The sequence below is a fragment of the Populus nigra genome, chromosome 18 (assembly GCF_951802175.1).
Source record: "Populus nigra chromosome 18, ddPopNigr1.1, whole genome shotgun sequence".
NCBI lineage: Eukaryota > Viridiplantae > Streptophyta > Magnoliopsida > Malpighiales > Salicaceae > Populus > Populus nigra.
In genome coordinates this window covers 968,070-989,291 of record NC_084869.1, presented here as the reverse complement: position 1 = coordinate 989,291, position 21,222 = coordinate 968,070, and the positions used below count along the sequence as shown (strand labels likewise).

The following is a 21,222-nucleotide window of genomic DNA, read 5'->3' as shown; positions in this document are numbered from 1 at the left end:
ATAATAATTATTTTTAAAATATTTTTTACTTGAAAATATATTAAAATAATATATATATTTTAAAATTTTATTTTTAATATCAACATAAAAATTTCTCTTATTAGAAACAAATTAAAAATTCAATGATAAAAACCCCAATAATCACACACCAAAAAAACCTCCCCTTGTCGCATATAATATTCCTTTCACAAAGTTTCTCACCCCTCCCATCATAAATAAACAATAAAATTTTAATCATGGTAGTGGTCTACTAATAAGAGTTTAAAACTAAAAAATTTATTTTTCATGTGATTTTAAGTTTAAGTCATATGATTGCTAATATGATGGTTACTAAAGACTTACATGGTCATTAACTTCAGAATCCGTGAAATTAGTCGAGGTGCGCGAAAACTGGTTTGGACACTCACATTAATAATAATGAAAAAAACTCTATCACTTTTTTTTTTCTTTTCTCATGCACTGTGAAAACTTACTGCAATTTTTTCTACTAGTTATTCATAAAACATATTAACAAAAAACTAAAAGGAACAATAACATCATTTTTTTTGTTCATATATATATATATAGTAATTAAGAGTGAGAACTATCAGAATTTTTTTAAAATATTTAATCCAAGTCCTTAAATATATGATTATACCAAATTAATAGCATTCACTTTTACAATCTCTGAGCAAATAAATGGCTAACATATATAGGAATAATATACTTGTATACCTGCTGTTCTATCTATACATATTCTATAATTAAGCACCATGAGAGTTGCTAAACAGTAGACAAAATGCCTAAGCATTTACTCCTAGTTGTTATTCAGGAGTCCAAATCTGTGGATGATATGTTCCTTAACGAAGATGAAGGTGGGTGTAATTTATCGATAATATCTATTCATTGCATGGCTACTAGCTCGTTTGACGGCACCTGCTGGATTGGATCAATGCCCTTCTCCAATGCATGCAGGCACCAATATTGTGATCAATACTTGCAATTTCCATAGCCTGAATATCAAAAGATAGAACAAATTAAACAGGAAATACAATTTCTTCAAAGAGTTTCTCTCTGCAGAACAAAAGGTGTGATGCATGTGGTGACAAATAGTGCAGAAGAAAATGAACATACTTGGATTCACATTGGAGATGGCTGCGGTTTGTTCGAAATCGCAATCGTAGTCATTCTTTTCTGTGCCTTGATAGTATGCATTCATGGCGAATGCTGCGTGTGCTTTCACTGTATTAGGCAGGAAGCACTCACCACCTTCTTGAATAGGTTTGCAGTACTCCGCTTCCAGCCCACACACATAATCAATGTTTCTCTGCAGAGCCTCCACATCTGCTCCTGTTTTAGGAAGGCACCAAATCTTCTCTTTAGGCCCTCCTGGCCCTGGACTCACCGGTGCAGGACTCGTAGGAATGGATGATTTAGCCTGTCAAGACAGAATTTCAGTGATCGAATTTCAATCAAAATCTTGCATACACAATGATTAGAAAGTTAATTAATGTTAACTAATAATTAACAAAGCATGCTGTCACCAAGGTTATAAATTATTAGAAGGGCGATTGTGAGGACTAAGAAATATGTAATATGGTGGAATTTGCTAGCAGCCGCTACCTTTGGCCTTAGGATTCCAATATTGTACACCGGAGTCATGTCTGGCTGGAACAATCCGAAATTCCTCTCGCTAGGAGGCCCTGGTTTGAGATCTTCATTAAAAAGTGCGAAAATGTAAGTTTCAAACGTCCGGTTGGGCATGAGGGGGGTGCCAGCACCGGATGTTACATGCTGCATTAGATTCCTATTGTATTGAGCTGCACTTTCTGCATCAACACCAGGTTGTGATGATTCTCCCTGCGATGGCCACCCGGTTTCGGCGATGACAATCTCAATATCACTAAAACCAAGAAGTTTCATTGCTGAAAAGACTGCATCAAGTTGCCCATCCAACATGTTTGTGTAAGAAAGTTTGGTGTTTTCATCAAACACCCCTGAATTAGGCCTAAACAATGCATAATCAAGAGTATCAGCAGAGAAACCAAAAAATGGATAAGGGTTAATCATGAAAGGTGAATTGGTAGCTCTAAGGAAGCGAAGCAATGGTTTAAGAATACGTGTAGCGTAGCCCTGTCGAAATTTTCCAGTGGATGGTGGGCTTGAACTTGAGAGAATGCCTAAAGAGTGAGGGGTAGAGATTTTGATTCTATGGTCTAATGATGCACCAACTAAAGCTGCATGAAGTGCTTTCATTGCTGGAACCAAGCTTGCTACAGACAGTTTGTTTTCATTTGATATAACTTCATTGCCAACTAAAATTCGGACGATATTGGTGGCTGGCACATAAGGCTGGACATTGGATTTCACCCATTCTTGTGCAAAACCTAGATTGGTAAGATGAGGAATTTGATCATTGGGGACAGTGATGGTGATTGCAATGCCAGTGTGAGCAAAGGCTTGTATAATTTCGGTGTTCGTATCGAAGAGCCTAACACGGTTGATAATGGTGGATTCTAAAAGAAAATGGGCTACTTGTGCTGGTGGAGGCAGGTTGTCAGCCACCGTGCCATAGTTGACTCCAATGCTTCCTTCCACCCCTAACAAAATAGCAAGATTGATAATTACTCATACATGCATGAAATCATAAGCTCGCATACAAAGAGGAAGATAAATATTAATTATTCATACCTAGAATGTTGAAAGCCGAGGCAAGAAGCAAAATAGTGGAGACTATTGAAGAAGAAAATGAAGCCAAGGGTTTCCCCATTGTTTGTTGTGATCAGGAGAGGTGAAGGGTATGGAAGTTAGTGCTGCATGGGGCACAGCCACGGACCATTAATTCAAGAAGTGGACCTCAGATGCTTTTCTTTCTTCGTAGGGGAGGTTTTTGTGCTGTCATGTTGTGCTGTGAATCAGAGAACTTTTTACTGTTGTGCTTTCGACATGGATTTTTTTGGCTTTAATCACCTTTGAATCTGTTCCATATCAGGCTTCGATTTGATACATTAATTAAGCTAAAATTATTTATCATATTTTTCCACTGCAAGAAAATTAATAAATATAAATAAAAATATTACAAAAATCTTTCTATCAATAACTTTTCAATGAACAATATTCTCTTAATATATACCGAGAAAATTACAGTAAAAAACAAAATAATTAAAATAAAAAAAAACAATAACATAACAATTTTACCAATAAAATTACCGATATAATTTATTCTGTCAGCAAAACGCTCCAATAAAAAGTCTAGAATCTATAATTTTACAACAGACGAGACTCTTTTCTTCTTCTTCTTCTTCTTCTTCTTTTTCTTTTCTATATGTAAAAAACATCAATATCCATTTTTTTCTCTTCTCTCCTCTCCTCAACTTCTTCTTTTCTCCTCCATACTCAGGTATATATTCTTCTCATTTCTTCTTTTTTCTTCTCATTTTTTTAATTAATATACTTTACTGATTTATTTTTTTTCTCTTCTTAACTTGACTTGCACCAACATAAAGGTATGATTTTGTTTTGTGTTTTTTTCATTATATTTGTTATTTTATTTTATTTTTAATTATTTTTGTTCTTAATAATTGTATGAATATTGTTGTAGGATTTTTTTTTCATATGATTTTTTTCTTTTTTTTTCCCAAGCATTTTGAGTATTATAGAGTGTTGATTTATATTAATTTAATTATTTTATAGTTTTGTAAAATAGATTTTTTAAAAAATATTTTTAAATAATTACTGACGGAATTACATAAGGTATGTTGCCAAGAGAAATTTTTGCGCACCTTTTCCGTCAGTAAATCCATCGGTAATAATAATTTTTTATTACCAACGGACTTACCAATGGAAAAAAATTTACTGACGAAAGATTCATCGACGGAGTATTTTCATTGATAATTTTGTTAGTAAATTAATTACCAACGGAATAATAATACAAATATTAATAGAAAATTCCATCAATATATCTAAAGATTGTGGTAGCGTGTATCTAGGAATTAATTTGTTAAAAGTCTTGAATTAAGCTAGCTTTGTAAAGCCATGATCATGATGGATAACCAATCGATCTTTAGCATAGTGGCACTTTTTGCACAGGAAAAGGGAATGAATGTTGAGCTTAAATCTCATCAGCACTAATAAAATTAACAAAAGATCACATGCACATACACTAAATAGCTAGCATGCTGGAATTGTTGACAAGATTTTTGAAAGGAATCTGTAAGAAGTACTGTGCTCCAAACATTGCTTTACTTGGATACGGAGATAAGAATATATCTTTACTTGCTAAAATGGAGAAGGTACTGTGTTAGCAAGCATTCTTGTTCAAGTGATTAACTATACTTTCTCTTTGAAGATACTGTGCATTTATTATTAATTCTATAGTTCTGGAATCCTAATCCTAGTTCAATTTGCTGAACTGCTGATTTCATGCCTGGATTAGGGTGAGTAAGTGAAAAAAATCATTGGATTTTCTTTTAAATCTAGATTAGATCTATGGGTTGTGAATCCGAATGGAATTTTAGACCTCGTTTGTTTGCAGAAAAATAGTTTTTTTTTGAAAAGTGATTTTTCTGGAAAGTGGAAAGTGAATTCTGATAAAGTAAATTATTTTTTGATATTTGATAGTGTTATGAAAAATAAGTTAGAAAACACTTTTCAGTATTTGATTATGTTATGGAAAATGAGCTGGAAAATAACTTATTAATGTTTTATTTTTTAAAATAACCAATCCTACTGTTGGAAAATGTTTTCCGCCCAAAGTAAAATAAAAATATTGTCTTGAAAATCAAGCTAAATTTTTCTTTGATAGAAAAATGTTTTCTGTTGACCGGAAGTGTTTTTCGTTAACCAATTTTTTTAATGGTAAACAAACACAAGAAAGTTTGGAAAATAATTTTCTAGAAACCACTTTTAATTGTAAGTCATGTTTAATAATAATATGATAAATTCTAATAAAAAAACAACAACTATTTATAATAATGATATGTAAGGTCAAATCAATGTTTGATTGTGAAATTAAAAGTGAATGGACTTCAATTATATATGATAATCTGAAAAAAATTATTTACAAAAAATCTAAATAATTAATTTTTTCTCTTTTCAGGTTTTGTAAGGTTTCATGAATCTATGAACTTTGGCTATATATAGTGCTGAGATGCAGTAAATGTTTTTCAACCATCCACTAATTGTACCCTGCCTGAATTCAATGACCTAATATTCTTCATCGAGGCTCAATTATTTAGTGTCTCTGTATCATTTTGGAGTTATATTTGTGCATACATTTACTACTCTGATCATGTAAGGACATCTACACATGCTCACCTTAATTAGTCACATGAAAAACTTTATCTGAAACATCAGTCACAGTACTGGATCCTTTAACAGGCTTTTATCTGATTATATAGAACAATAAATTCTATATTTATATCATAAAATTAAAGAAAACCACAATAGACTCTGTATGGTCTTGATGGTTGTACAATCGGCGCATGATTTTATGTACGTTAAATGCAAATTTAGGGTCATCTTGTTTTCTCTTTCTCAAAATTATATATACCAGGAAAGAGATTTCAATCATTATAAACACCAATATAGGATCAAGACGTGATTAGTTAATTAATTTGTTTTGATTAATGATGATTAAGTAAGAAAAAGCCAATGATTAGTAAATGCAAATGTTCTTAATTTGATTTCAAACAAGGCAATTTAAGAATTTGTGAAACTTTATTATTGAAATAGGTTGCTTTATCAACTACATGCAGCATAAAAATAACATGGAATTGAATGGAAGGTAATGGTATTGTAGACTTGGATTGCTTGAAGCTGCAACAACAACATAAGTAAAGCTGTAAGCATCTGTTTCTTAGGATACTACTCGATATATTGAAAATGAACTTAGCCATTTGAAGAATGACAGGAGAAAATAGAAACAAGAACAAGAACGAAGAAACGAAAGAGAAAAAGAGGAAAGACAATAATTCCCCGATTAGAATGCAAACCATACAAATCTAGCTAATTACTCCAAAGAAGAAGGGTATTTGTACTTTGCACCAGATCATTGCCTGTGCAACTAAAATTCCCGACACTTGATTTCAACCACATAGCCAACCTGTGAATAATCAAGTCAAGAACTGTGTCCCAGCTTGGTTGTTTTGAATTGAAGATTAGGTTATTCCGAGCCAACCATGTATCCCATGCACGCTATCCCATAAAAGAGAATATGTCAAGTTTTTTTTTTTTTGCATCTTGCCATTAACCGACGAACGCCACTGCAGAATCTGATGATCTATCGATTTAGGAAAGCAACTGTAGACACCCCCACCAAGAAAGGAAACAGTTCTATAATTTCCACACATCTAGACAATGAAGAAGAAGGTGATCTGAAGTCTCAAGTTTGCTATCACAAAAGGGACATTAAGCTTCGTCCTGAAGAATTAATCCGCGGCGAAAAAGTAAGGATCTAGTAGGAATACAGTTTGGAATAGCAAGCCAAATAAAGGAATGAACCTTTGGTAAAGTAAGGATCCATTTAATCTAGTAGAAATAAAGTAAGGATCGTCAATAGCAAGCAAAATAAATTAAGTAAGCATCCATTTAATTACTTTCTTAAATATTAGTGTTTATGACCCTTTCATCATCATGTGTGTGTGTGTGTGTGTGTATCAAGAATCATTCCCAAGTGTCAAGAACAAGTGAATTAGAGGTAAGTAACACAATAAATAATCAAGTTGGTATTAAATATTAGATGTGTTCGTAATAATTAACTCATAAAATACAAATATAATCTTAATTAACCAGACTGATTAAAATTAAACACATGCAATAATCTATTATATGTGATAACTGATTATCAAGTTATATTACTCTTAAAAGTGATATTTTATGTTATAACTTTTAGTTACTGTTTTAGAGCAGAAAAAAATAAAGATGGTAACATATCCTCCTTTCTTTTTTGTTTTGAAAAGATAAAAATTTAATTTAAAATTGTTTTAGGAACATTTATTTTTATATCCTCCTTTCTTTTTTTGTTTTCAAAAGATAAAAATTTAATTTAAAATTATTTTAAAAACATTTATTTTTATTTTCCTATTTTATCTTTCCAACTAAACATGTTTTTGTTGATTCTATACTAACCACCCTGGTCAATTGACGATCGTTTTATTAAAATATTTAAGAGTATTATATATATCAATCAAGGTTACACAAGCCATAGGTAGAATGTTTGGAGAACCCAAAAAGCAACAAGCAATTACACAGTTATAAAAGTGGAAACATACAGCTTTTATAGCAGCTAGCGACAAGCACATCAGCATGTCAGTAGTAGCCCTTGGTAGTAGCCCAGAACAGCAACCTGAAATAAGCATGCAGACCAATATAAAGCACCAATGACCTCAGTAACAAGGCCACAGGCACTGGCCATGAAATAACAGACTTGTATTATCAGAAGAGTAGTACTACAAGGGAAAAAATCACAAAGAACCATGCTTACAGCACATAGAACAAATTTTAAGGCATGGACAGTAATCCATGCTATAGCAGACAAGGGGACATACATATATAAGCAGAAGAGAGGTCCCGCTATAGGACGCAAAATTAATCTCACAGAACCATGCAACAAAACATCCAAGGACTTTATTGAGAATCCAGGGAGAAAATAGAACTTGAGATGAAACAAGCATGGGATCTCATGGTGACAAAAGTATCATAACAAAACTGCAGCCTGCCTGTCAGTCCCCACAAGGAGAAAGACTCATGTGAATCAGTCATGAATCAAATATCGATAAGCAGTAAAGACAGTGCTGGCCACAGAGATTCTAAGAGATTTGGGCAACCTGTGTGATCAGAAGCAGAAGGACTTCCATATATGCAAAGCACAATTAGCTTCAATTCAAGACATCAGGCAAAGAACAGAACCTGTGATCATCATAGGAAAAGGCTTTGTAGATGGACTGATAAGATAAAAGACATAAAATTGAACAAGACCAAGGGAAGAAGAAAGAGGAAGAGGAGGAATTAAAGAAGAAGGGCATGAAAAGTGGGGAGAGAACCAGAAGGATTACCTGTCTCGAGAAAACCAGTACTATTTATAACAACTAAAGATCAAAAGAGAATTCAAAAAGAAAAGGAAACCCTAAACCTGATTTATTGCTAGGCCTCGTGTGAGGAAAAATCAGAAAACCATGACATGTATGGCTAAGAAAGAAAATTACACTAACTTATCTGATAAACTAAGAACAAGCATGCTGCACTCGATCCTTTTCGAAGCAAGCCCTGGTGCAAAAATATCATCTTCTAATATTACTTGCTCAAATGAGCATCTCAGAAACAGTAGCATTCCAGCAACATCATATTACAGTGATACAAGTAAAAAATATATGCTCTTGTTGCATAAGGCTACTGCTGTTGGAATACTCATTTGAGCAAGAAACATTAAAAAGAGAGATTGAAGGCTCGAATTCTCTCTCCCAGCTTTCTCTCTTTCTTATCAACCGTGGAGCTTTCAAGAGTTGGTACATGACCATTCAGAATCCAGGCTTGTAGCTACAAATAGAAGGCCAACATGCATGGAACTAGGGCAAAATTACCACAATACACCTTGTCTTGCTAAGAAAATGACAAGTATCCAAGGGTACAGCCCCACTTTGAACGGCAATACACATCTCCCCAAGGGCAACTTAGGTTTAATCTTGCTGAGGGCAAACGGGTAGTTACATTAATAAGAGTATAGAAAGTGGTGATAGCTAATAGTTGCTATCATGGCAAGGAAAATGATTGGAAGGTAGTGTAAATTTGTTGAGACTTGACGATCAGTTTGGGAGTAGAAAACAGAAAGGAATTGTAGTTGATCATGGAATGGCAGTTCAGCATATATATATATATATATATATATAATTGTAAGCTCAACAACCATCAGCATGACCATTAAAGTACAAGTTAAGCTAGTCATTTTTTACTATATAGTAACTCAGTAGCAATTGAAGTTCTAGTTTTGGAAGCTACCCTTCCAAACTTCATTTTCTTGTTAAAGACTGTCGTCAGTATGTATTAAATAGGAGTACTTATGCTGCAGCTCTTTTTATTTTTTCCATGCAAGATCATCTCACCTCTAAAAGTAGACGATATTTTAACCTTAATTGGATAAATATTAATATTAATTATTATACTCAATTAGAAACTCTATTCAAAACCGACTGTGTGTGTGTGTATATATATATCTTTTATTTTAAGTTAAACAATAAATAATATTTGAGTAATGGATGCTTTACTGAATATCCAAAACCCAATAACCAATACAAGAAAATTAAAAAATATCAATAAAATATTCTAGTTGCGTGTATACATTATTTCATCAAAAATTTACATTGTAGCTATACTTTTTCCAATGCAACATCATGTCACCTCTAAAAGAAAATAATAATTTAGCCTAAACTTAATAAATATTGAACTCAACATATATATTCAAATGGGTGAATTTTTTTGATAGTTATCTTATTTCACAGATGATAGATAAAATATTGATATTATTATATATTTACTGAATCCGAAACTCAATCCAAATCCAATTCAAAGATATGAATACATTAATGTTTTATTTTTTATTAATCAATAAATAATATTTGAGTCAATAAGTATCCGAAACCTAATAAATATAATATGAATATTTATTTTTTCCATCCAAAAAAATAATAAATAGAATATAAATATAATTAAAACTTGAACATGCATATCTATCGGTAGTCTTGGCAGAAGTTTTGGTGCTCGCCTGCAATTTATATTCGATGAATTGATTATGTTACTTTCTTGGCCTCTCCCAGTCAAAGACCCTTAAAACAAGGATTTGTTTTGTCTTTCTACTGTTCTGGCCTCAAATTCTGCCGCATTTTTATCTTTTGTTTGGTATGGCTAGAAAACAAGACCTCGATGGGATGAACATTAATTTGAACGTCCTTTAACCCACGATCAAGAATAGAAGACAGAACTTTTTTTTTTTTTTTTATCAAGAATAGAAGATAGAAGACAGAACTTTGATTTGTGAAGTGGAATATTGGTACGTAATACTGAATTTTCTACACTAGACTTGTGAGTTAATCAAGGTGGAATTTGGTCCAGGAAATTGGTCCAGGAAATTGAAGAAAATAATATATTAATTAATTATTGTATTTGATTCACTTTAATTAAAGATGGATTTCGATTTCTGAAAATTTCAATTTGGCAAACTAGTCCCTCAGAATATTAATCTATGAAAGTATACATTAATTAATTTGCATGATAATAAGTGCCAACTTCTAAGTGATCTATCTCTTCTAATCCTTTCTTTTGCTTAAAGGGAGTGCCAAGTAATAAACAAATCTTTTGTTGACAGGTCAGTTCCATATACCTTTTTTTTTTTTGGAGAAAATCACGAAACACCTTAATTCTACAACCCTAACAATGCAATGAAAAATCACTTGTTTTTATTATTAAAATGAACGAACACATTGGAAAATCACTTGTTTTTTTGTGTCTTTATTATGGGACACACTTACTTCTATGCTGGAAGGAATATTCATTTTTGTGGAAGAAATGGCAAAGAAATACGTAATTCACAAATAAAAGAAAAGAAATCTCATGAGTTTCTCGTGGGTTTCAACGTCAAGAAAAGAAATCCCATGCATTACTTAAGGACTAAGCAATATGTTACTGGTTACTACTAAACCTAAATATGATTTTTCGGTGCTGATGATTGATGATTGTAGAAACAAAAAAATAAAAATTACAAATCAAATTCTATTATGTGTTAATTATTTTATTTTATTTTTACATTAAAAAAATAAAATAAATGACATGGAAGATAAATGGATCTTTATATATTTTTTGGTCAGTGAAGAGTTGTCACATGAGATGAGATATTACAAGATCTTATAAATAAAAATTAACCAATAAAATAATTTTATATGACTTGAAAAAAAGAACCCAAAAGCTCCTACAAACCTCTATAAATAGAGGTTTTCATCCTAGAAAAAAAAAAGAATTCTTAGAGAAATAAAATCTTCTTCAAGACAAGCACTTTATGTAAGGATGCTTTCTCAAAAGCTCTTAAGCCTCATTCATTTATGCTTGAAGTCCATAAAAAATAAAGTTTTATCGGATCAAGTCTAAACACCTTACAAGAATTTTTCAACAATACTTTAAAGACAAATAAAAGATCCTCTTCAAAATATAAAATCATCAAATCTTGCTTTGACGTCTAAATTTATGCTATTTCAAAGCATAAATTTTGGCTTCATTTCACAAATAATTAAGTAACCACATATCAAATTTAAGGGAAGAAACATAGAATTGTTATATGCTTGAAAGATAGTCTCATTTTTTTTTTATGAAAGGAAATAAATAGATACTTACAGCTCTTTATAAGAAAAAAAACCTCCTTTCTTATCAACTTTATTAAGTTCATCAACAGAAAGGATGGCTTCATTATAAAAAGCATAAAAAATAATAAGAAGACCGCTAGATGATTTAAATTCCTGAAGTGACATAAACTCCTCGCCATTTAAAGCAAATAACATGTTAGTAGAAGGATTCCAATGATTGTTGAAAGAACAGATAACATTCATATGCCAATCATATATAAAAATGGATGCAGAAATGGTGTCTCAAACATATGCCCTCTTCAGGATCGAATCATAATGCATTAAAACATCTTTTGTCCATTTCTAATACTTGGGAGTATACTCAAGTGCATCAAAGGTTGGAAAATAATCCTTACAAGTAGCGTCCCTAGCATGTTTGCAGTAGTTTATTGGATGTTTGCAGTAGTCTATTGGATGTAGTTCAACTGGAAAAGCTGTTGAATGTGCAAAAGAAGACTGAAGTTGTAAAATTTCATGATGTAAATCACCATGATCATAAAGTTCATAAGAAGTCTTATTCACAAAGACTAGTTTTTAACAAATGAACCAATGACATGTTTGTGTACACGAAGGCTTGTTCAATGATACTTGTCCTCAATTACTAAAAATTTTTTAAAAGAATAAGGATTCATGAAGGTCACCATCTAAAAAAATGCATATTAAGTGCATGTATTTCCCAGCCTATAAAAAATCAACACATGTGATGAGATATTCAAGATATCTTGTCATAAATACAAGATCTCATAAATAAAAATTAATCAATAAAATAGAAGATTGTTTTATTCTTTAGTAAAAATATTTTAAATTGAGATTGTACTCAGTCATATATTTTAATAAAACCAAATATTTATATACATTGTGCTTGTTTAATTTTAGGTGTTTAAAATTGTGTTTACAATGATATATATCTAAATACCCCACACCATTAGAAATAAAAAAAAATGGAATGAAAAATCATTTTTTTTTGTATTAAAATGAACACACATGTTTTCCTTCTATACATAATTCATAATAGAGGGATACACAGGTGAAAAGAACAAATAGAAACACCATGAGACAATAAATGATTATGACTTAAGTTTTCTCATGGGCTCCAACATCAAGAAAAGAAATCTCATGCATTACTTTTCCTAATTAAAAACGGGTTATATGTTATAGATTGTATACAATATCATAGATAAATCAAGTGTTGTTGGTAATGTCTTAAAAACTACTCTATAATAGCATAGGAAAATCATTCAAATTATCATAATCAATATCATAATAGAGTTTTCTATGGGTCTTATGATACATGTCAAATTGATGAAGCTACAAATTAAAGACTTTAATAAGAAATTGCCTATTTTCATGGATTGAACTAGAACTCCAAGGTATGGTCTAGTGATGAATCAACTAGGTACTTACGGGTTTGTTCCCTTTAGGTCTTAAGTTCAAACTCTAGTATCAATGAAAACTCTTGTGGTCACGAGGTAAGACCTATGTAAAAGCTGGTCTCTAGCTGTATGGATTTAATTTGGTATGTGAAAACTAGCTCAGGACACCCTGTATTTTCAAAAAAAAGAAAAGAAGAAGATTAGACTAGAATACTTGTACTAAATTAGGGTATTTTGGTTTAGTTTTTCTTATACAAAACAAGTCTTTTATGTAATTAAAAAACTTTATAATATTTAAATAAATAAATAGAAATAAAATTGAGAAAAATAAAGAGAGAATAAGAAAAAAAAGAAAGTGCGAGTAATGGTTGAGACAATAGATGATTAAGACATAGGTCTTCTCACAAGCTTCAACATCTAAAAAAGAAATCTCATGCATTATTTTTCCTAATTAAAAACAGGTTATATATATGTTGTAAATCTTATACATCATCGTAGAAAAACCAAGTGTTGTTGGTAATTTCTTAAAAACTATTCTATAATAGGATATGAAAGTTGTTCAAATTATCATAGTCAATATCATAATAGAGTTTCTTATAGGCCTTATGTTCCTGTCAAATTAAAGAAGCTACAGAAAACCTTAATAAGAAGAGGTCGTTTGGCTAAGCATTTGTGGCTGCATTTAGTGTGTAACAGTTGCATTGAAATGTTTGGTTATAAAATCAGCCGTGATTTTTTTATATGTGGGCCTTACCATTATATGCATTGAAAATGTTGTTTTGTTGAAGCTGAAATTTCATGTTTCTCGTTGCGTTCCTGCCTTTCGTTGCTACACTGTTCATGGTAATTAATTCATTCTATGAACACTACGCAAGATGAAATCCAACTTGAAATCATTCTAGATTTGATAATTAGCATGAAGAGTGTAGCATGCTACACTGTTCATGCTAATTAATTCATTCTATGAACACCGTGCAAGATGAACAGTGTAGCATGCTACACTGTTCATTGAGTAGTGTAGCATGTTGTTCCAGTTGGACTGGTTCCGGCCGGACCGGGTCCAATCCAAAGCTCAAAATGCATTGAACCGGGTCCGACCCAGTAAAATAAAAAATAAAAATTATTTTTTATTTTTTAATTGTGTTTTATTCGAAAAACTGTAGTCCTTGTCGGATGTATTTCATACATGATGGAAATGTAGATAGTTTAATGAATCAATAAAAAATATTTTATATAAAGTATTATTTATTTCATGATGTAATAATAATAGTTAAATCTATAATATTTAAATTAAAAACCATCAATATTAATATATATTTTTTAAAATTATTTTATAACCTCAATTTCAAAAGTATTATTAACCAAACACATTAAACTACTTTTTATTCAATCTTAATTTCAACCACAGTTTTAACCAAACACCTATTTTTTCAAACCAACCTCAACTAAAAGTATTTTTTATAAAATAATTTTTTTCAAACCACAATTAAAATAACTACCGCAATACCAAATACACTCGAAATTTGGGATTTTCATGGATCGAATTAGAACTCTAAAAAGTAATCTAGCGATGAATCAGCTAGGGGCCTAGGGATTTGTTCTCTTCATGTCTCAATATTCAAACCCTAGTTACCAATAAAAACTCTTGAGGCCACGGGGTAAATAATATTTATACAAACATAGCACCCACGATCACATGATTTACTTGACCATTATATTATACATATAACTAAAGGGTGTGGAGAAATCACTGTTTTTCCACACCCAAAAGCACTGTGGATTGTAATCATGTTGGAAAAACATTGTAGCTTTGCTTATAAATTTTTTTTTCCATCATGAAATATTTATTTCATTATATTTTTAATTTTTATTATTTATCTAGCATTGATTCATAATTATAACACTATCAAATATATTTATTTTATAAACCCACGACAACGGTTGATCATCTCATCTCATAGAAATTAAATCGTAGCCTGTCTAACGAGATGTAGGTGTGATTATGATATATTCTCTTGTTTTCTTGACGAATAAGGATGTGATGTCCCTTGTGCTCGACCGATGGAGATTATTTATTTTTACGGTGAATGTTTTGTGGGCGCCGAGGTGTGAGCCAATAAGGAGATTCTTCCATGCTAATAAGTTTCATGCAACCTATGACCTCTAAAACCAGTAATAAATGGCGTCCCTTGCTTGTTCTCTCGAAAAACGTACAATTATACTCTATTCATTTGCCACGTCAATTCATGAAAAAAAATCTCATGCATTACTTTTCCTAATTAAAAACAGGTTATATGTTATAGATTGTAACATCATCATAGGTAAATCAAGTGTTGTTGGTAATGTCTTAAAAACTATTCTATAATAGCATAGGAAAGTCGTTCAAATTATCATAGTCAATATTAATATCATAATAGAGTTTCTTACAGGCCTTATGTTTCATGTCAAATTGATGAAGCTAAAAAAATAAAAAAAAAATGGAATTTTCACGGATGAACTCCAAAAAGTAATCTAGCGATGAATCAGCCAGGGGCCTAAGGATTTGTTCTTTTCAGGTCTCAAGTTCAAACCCTAGTTACCAATCTCTTGAGGCCACGAGGTAAACAATATTTATACACCCTGGCACCCACGATCACATGATTTACTTGACAATAGAAAATCGTAGCCTGTCTAACAATTACATGGAGGTGAATGTTTTGTCATTTGTGGGCGCCGAGGTGTGAGCCAATAAGGAGATTCTTCCATGCTAATAAGTTTCATGCAACCTGTCACCTCTAAAACCAGTAAGAAATGGCGTCCCCTGCTTGTTCTCTCGAAAAACGTACAATTATACTCTATTCATTTGCCACGTCAATTCATGAAAATAGACCTTGGAATTTCTCAAAAATCGTCCTTGAAACTCAAAAACCATTTATATTGCCAATATTGTATGGTTGTATGATGATGGGTTATATGTGTCGTGGTAGATAAACGATGGTTGGTAAGGTCTTGAAGATTCTTTTATATATAAAACTAGTGAGGGAAGGGATTTGTTTCCTCTTTCTGTATCTGGGTTTGATTTTTTATGTATATTTATCATCATCACGGTGTCTTATATGTTTATTGGGCTTGCATGATATTCAATGAATCCAGAAATTAGTTGTAGTGCATATAAATTGACTCGAATACCCCGGGTTAGATATAAAAAAAATTTTGTACTAAACATACAAGTAGTGACATGAATATGAGAAATAAATAAAAAATAATTATTGAAATACCATCAACTCAAGCTAAGTAATGCACGACTAAGGAAAGCTTGATAGCTTAAAGTATTTAATACAAAAAAATTATTAAACCCAACGTAACTTGTTATCTTATTCAATATTTAGATTATAAATTTAATTGGGTGATTTAATAATATGATATTATTTTGAGTTTTTTTTTTAAAAAAATAGAATTTTTTAAAACCCAATATAAAATAAAACTTGATTTAACTCGAATCTAGTGATGTTTAAATTTAATACATTGAGTGAAATATCGAGAAAAATAAACTTACAAAACATCCAAAGAAAACAAAACCTACAAGACAGAGCTTTCAACTAGATATCAGTCTTGGAGAGAATGCAAAAGGATGGGGCAGGAGTCTATGGCAATGGGGTTAGCTAGATGGAGGAAATGGACACTAGTCATTTAATATCTTTCCAAGTTTCGTACCGTGCAAAAATCATAATGCTGAAACGAGAACAGAATCACGCACCTGTATAGACCAATATGATACTGTTAACATTTTCACAAAACGATCGAAATAGGGTAGGTGTATCTAATGATTGCAAGTGCATGCGTCTGTTTAAAATTTCTAACACACAGGATGAGGTAGAGGAGCCATTAGAGACAGCTACCCTTCCTCCACGGGCCGAGGAAATGAGGTCTAGCACTGAGAGGCGTTTAGAATCAGATGAAGGATATGTTGATAATGCTCTCACTGTTCTTCCCATCATTAATTCTTCTCAAGAAAGAGAATATTCAGAAGTGCTTCTGTTAATGGTATTTTTTATTAATTAACCTATCTATTATTCTAGTAAAAAAAAGGAAAAATATATAAATGATTCTACAACTGACTGTGAAACCCAGCTTTTCGTTGCATTAAACAAGATTTAAATACGAAAAATAATTATCCTTCTTTTTTCAGATTCGAGCAAGAAAGACCTTAACGTCGTTTGCCACAAAAGTAAAAGACAAAGGCATTGCGCATCCGGGGAATCGAACCCCGGTCAGTACCGTGGGAGGGTACTATGATACCACTACACTAGATGCGCCTGTTTGCCTTTCGAGTTCCAATATCTAATATGTATCTTTTAGTCACCTCTCTGACTAGAGAAACTACTGCAGCTTCACGTCGGCCTCCTCGTAGTCGGAGGTTCTAAATTTTGTTTGGATCACTTGAGATTGATAGAGTAAATAATTCTGGGTAATTCTGGGATATGTTGATGAGGGTTGGGAGGGTTGTATCAAACAATGCACCAAGCAAAAGGACTAGGAGAATATGACATGGGAGGGAGAAAAAAAGAAAGGGGTCTGATCAGTCTGGTAGCTTTCATAAAATTTTTGTGTTCAGGATTCACTGAGAATGAAGATTGTCTTGCTCTCTATCAATTTGGAACCGCTCAACATAATTTTGAACTTATAAAATGTAGGAACATATATTAATCATGAGATAAACTTGAGGTCATCGGCAGCCCAGTTCAGCCCTTCCATCAGGACCAATGGATGTGTTTCTGCAAATCTTCTGAAGATCAATGTAGCCAATAATGGTATCCTCGAAAATAGCATCTTCCAGTTGAGCTTCATCAAATGTGGAGCCTGATAGCACAGTGTTCTTAAATACAGCTCCTTTGAGATCAGCTTTTCCGAAGTTAACTCGGTCTAAAACAGCATTTGAGAAGTCTACTCCTGCAAATAATTGGAATCATTGTTATCCTATGAGTTCCTTGACCGCTACACTTTCACATTTTCAAATAAAACAAGAGGAACCACTTCAAGAATGTACAGAAAGAACCATAGTTACTCTACAAATCCTACGTAGGATTGCTGCTTTCTGATCAGCCTGAAATTCATATAGCTATTCTAGGAAAATACACGTATTTCAGGGATATATTTTTGGTTTGATTTTCGAAGAGCATAAATGATCTGCTTCGGTTTTCAGATAGTCAAGAAAAATATATTATAGTTGTTGATGAAGGATAGATTGATGCCAAGAGATCAGTAGGCCATAAGAAAAAATTAAGTGTTAATTGATATTTGGCTTCGATTAGGAGAATCACAACAAGGCATGCAGTTAAGACAAGAGAATGAAGTGATTCGATGAGAGCTTGAACGTCAAGTTTATTGCCCTGAATGCCAAATCTTCAAGGCACAATAAGCCATTGCTCATCCTAGCATCATTGATCCTTACATTTGCATATATTTCTACGTTTCTCAGAGTTTGCTAGGCCACCTGTATAGACCTGCTTTTGTTAGAAACAAAAACTTGTCATTTTCAATGGCTTTCAAGCCACCAATATCCACTACCAGAAAGAGACCATTTGCAGGCTGCTTCATCATTTCCATGGACAAATTCGCCTTCAAATGCAAAAGGGAAGGAAAGAAAAGAAGACTTATGCCTGACATGAGCTGCTCATTTAGTTCTCTTTCCCTCTCCTTTCTTTGTTTATGCATGTATAAAAATGTGAATTTGTGTAGATAAACGTGCAAAGACATTTTCATTTTTCAACCGTGAAAAATTTGCATCAATGTGCTCATCATTCACGTGAAGATGATCTATAGAGGATAGCCGAGGACTGAATGGAAAGTTACCTCTGAAGCTAGCTCCAACAGCATAAGCCTTAGACATTACCACTTCTGTCATATCAGCACCATCGAACTTCGCATCTGACATGAGTGCTGCTGCAAGAGACTTCCCCTTTAGATTGGATTTGTCATTTGTATAATCACAGAAGCGAAGATCAATAGGCTTGTCATAAACACCATTTGCTTGACCAATTGTGTTCCCGACAAATGCCTTCTCACATCGGTTGGGTTCTGTCGATAGTGGGGGTAGCCTCTGCAAGGCAAGCATATTGACTAGTAAAATTTAAGAACATTGAAATTAGCTTCTATTAGTGTTGTTACTACTATTGCTATTGTTCATATGGCAACAACATGCTGTGTGTAAAAACGTTTTAAGAAATTAAAAGATCAAAATGGCGGATGGCATAAGTAAGTTTAAAGGAAAACAAAGTCAACCACGATTCAACACATACAACAAGATAGCAAGAGGTGATCTAACAATTCTGCAATTCCAACAGTCACCATTTTTTAATCGTCCAGGTGTGTACCACAAGTGGCTAAACATCAATTTCTGAAAAAAATAATACAAAGCAAGAGTCCGACACTGCTGCACCCTCTTAGGCAGAGTAGCAAGATCTCTATTGCCAACAATTAATTGAAAACATTTCTTTCCAATGATCCCGCTCTTTCAACAACATGAATCCTTTCTCGATTCAAGCCAACACACTTCCTTTCTAACAATTGTGATTTAATAAATCTTCCGAGTACATTAAGAAATAAATCCTATACCCTTTGACCCAAGTTGGTTTACCAAAGACACCAACTAGCAAGATCTCTATTGCCAACATATAAGTGAAAAGATTTCTTGCCAATGATTCACCTCTTTCGACAACATGAATTCTTTCTCAAATCAAGCCGACACACTTCCTTTCTAACAATTGTGATTTAATAAATCTTAAAAGTAAGAAATAAATCCTATACCCTTTGACCCGAGATGCTTTACCAAACACATCAACTAACAAGAGTGGCCATTCCTTTCACTCAAGAAATGTTCAGGCTATTTCTACACACCCAGGATTTTTTTGCAGCATGCCATCAAAACATCTCCTTCAAGGTTCAATTCTTAGCTCCCTCACCCCGACTTCTCCACCAGCAGTCTCTCCAAGATTTCACACAGTTCCCTTTAGATCATAATTGAATAGCTTTGACAATTGCAAGCATATTTAGGCAATGCTTCGAATCTTAAAAGGAATTGTTTTGTCCGAAATATCTAAAATTAAAATACAATTTCTATTTATAGATGCTTTGTTTAATCGTAAAAATAAAGTTCTAAAATGGGCTCTTTCAACCTGACCAGCAGCAATTACAGGTGAAGCAGCAGTCACAGCCCAAGCAGCGAGAATGCCACAAGCCACATAATTAATCTCCTTCTTAAACTGAAACAAGCTTTCCCTTGATTTAGAACCATCTCCACTACCTGCCACTCACAAGAGCCACAAAACCAGCGAATGTTAACCACATTTTAAGTCGCCCCATTAAAGAAAAATCCCTGATAAGCAACAAATTTGCAAACTCTGAACCTGTTAAGAGGATGTGAAGGATCTAACTTACCAGAACAGCAGATTTTGAGAGGTGAGTGAAGGTCCGGAATGGGAAACCGACGGCGCGCAGAAGAGAAGTGATAAAGAGGGAATTTGTTTTGAGAGAGAGGGAGGGAAAAAGTTGCTGTTGCCATTTTTAATCAATCACAGGAGGGAGAGGTTTCTATCTTTGTGTTGTTTGTCTGTCAAGTGTCAGCTCATTGTTGATTTTGGGAGTTATCCGTTTGAAAGGTTTGGTTCCAGGATGGACATTCATTCATGCATCTGACGTGGCAGACCACATAGGAACAGGTTGTGTCTTTTGATGTGAAGTCCACTTGTCTACCATTGAACAAAATATCTTGTCAGGATAGACTCATCTCTAACACTGTTACACTGGTCTTGGCATTACAATATGAGAACAACAAACGCAAGTACAGGAGTAAGTAATTGTTCTTTTAATTTCTGGCTAGTAAAGCAACTGCATGGAACATTTAGTTTCATTTGTTTGATGGAATGTATTTTTTTTAGAAAGTAAATTCTAGAAAAAGTTAATTTCAGGAAAGTTAATTTTAGAAAAGTATTTTTTGATATTTGGTAGTGTAATGAAAAATAAATTGGAAAACACTTTTCAGTGTTTGGTTATGTCATGGAAAATGAGCTGGAAAATAACTTATTAATATTTTATTTTTCTCAAGTTTATTAAAATAATGAGGAACAAATCTTACAAATTAAAAAGTTGAATGAGAATGAAATAAAAAAAAATATAATTTTATAAATTATCTCAAATAAAATAAATAATAATCAAAATAATAGAGATCAAATCTAAAAAAATTAAAAAAAAATAAAAGGTGAAGAAATTAAAATAATAATAATTAAAATTTCATAAATTATTTCAAATAAAATAAGTAAAAATCAAAAGAATGAGGACCAAATTTGATAAATAAAAAAATTCAATAAAAAAATGATAAGGAAAAAGCAAATAGCAATTATAAAAATAAAGACCAAAATTAATATAAAAATTAAATTTTAAGCGATGGAATTGAAAAATAAATATTCAAAACAAATTATATATAGCAATCAAAAGTTTGAGGATCAAAT

The 21,222-nt window shown here is 32.4% G+C and overlaps 2 protein-coding genes, 1 long non-coding RNA gene and 1 other non-coding gene across 4 annotated transcripts; all 4 read right to left on the bottom strand.

The window, feature by feature from the left end:
* Positions 1–667: 667 nt before the first annotated feature.
* Positions 668–2,841, bottom strand: LOC133678189 (glucan endo-1,3-beta-glucosidase-like). The gene is made up of 4 exons (XM_062100421.1): positions 2,671–2,841; positions 1,603–2,579; positions 1,114–1,417; positions 668–992 (listed from the first exon to the last, which is right to left on the bottom strand). The coding sequence occupies exons 1-4, from the start codon at positions 2,747–2,749 to the stop codon at positions 970–972; spliced, it is 1,383 nt and encodes a 460-aa protein (XP_061956405.1). The 5' UTR covers positions 2,750–2,841; the 3' UTR covers positions 668–969.
* Positions 2,842–5,753: 2,912 nt separating this feature from the next.
* Positions 5,754–8,596, bottom strand: LOC133678494 (uncharacterized). Its single transcript, XR_009835975.1, has 2 exons — positions 7,251–8,596; positions 5,754–6,399 (listed from the first exon to the last, which is right to left on the bottom strand). It is a non-coding gene; the product is annotated as an uncharacterized LOC133678494 (long non-coding RNA).
* An 8,364-nt stretch (positions 8,597–16,960) lies between these two features.
* TRNAG-CCC (transfer RNA glycine (anticodon CCC)) lies at positions 16,961–17,031 on the bottom strand. Its single transcript has one exon. It is a non-coding gene; the product is annotated as a tRNA-Gly (tRNA).
* A 246-nt stretch (positions 17,032–17,277) lies between these two features.
* LOC133677853 (thylakoid lumenal 17.4 kDa protein, chloroplastic) lies at positions 17,278–20,401 on the bottom strand. Its single transcript, XM_062099990.1, has 4 exons — positions 20,153–20,401; positions 19,891–20,018; positions 18,569–18,815; positions 17,278–17,665 (listed from the first exon to the last, which is right to left on the bottom strand). Exons 1-4 carry the CDS (start codon positions 20,274–20,276, stop codon positions 17,442–17,444), a joined length of 723 nt encoding a protein of 240 aa, XP_061955974.1. The 5' UTR covers positions 20,277–20,401; the 3' UTR covers positions 17,278–17,441.
* Positions 20,402–21,222: the final 821 nt, after the last annotated feature.

Coding starts and splice junctions, on each gene's coding strand:
- LOC133678189 (XM_062100421.1), bottom strand. CDS start 2,749: ATGGGGAAACCCTTGGCTTCATTTTCTTCTTCAATAGTCTCCACTATT. Junction 1,418..1,602: donor TTGGAATCCTAAGGCCAAAG/GTAGCGGCTGCT, acceptor CTGTCTTGACAG/GCTAAATCATCCATTCCTAC. Junction 993..1,113: donor CATCTCCAATGTGAATCCAA/GTATGTTCATTT, acceptor TTTGATATTCAG/GCTATGGAAATTGCAAGTAT.
- LOC133677853 (XM_062099990.1), bottom strand. CDS start 20,276: ATGGCAACAGCAACTTTTTCCCTCCCTCTCTCTCAAAACAAATTCCCT. Junction 20,019..20,152: donor TCTCAAAATCTGCTGTTCTG/GTAAGTTAGATC, acceptor TGTGAGTGGCAG/GTAGTGGAGATGGTTCTAAA. Junction 18,816..19,890: donor CTGTAATTGCTGCTGGTCAG/GTTGAAAGAGCC, acceptor CTTGCCTTGCAG/AGGCTACCCCCACTATCGAC.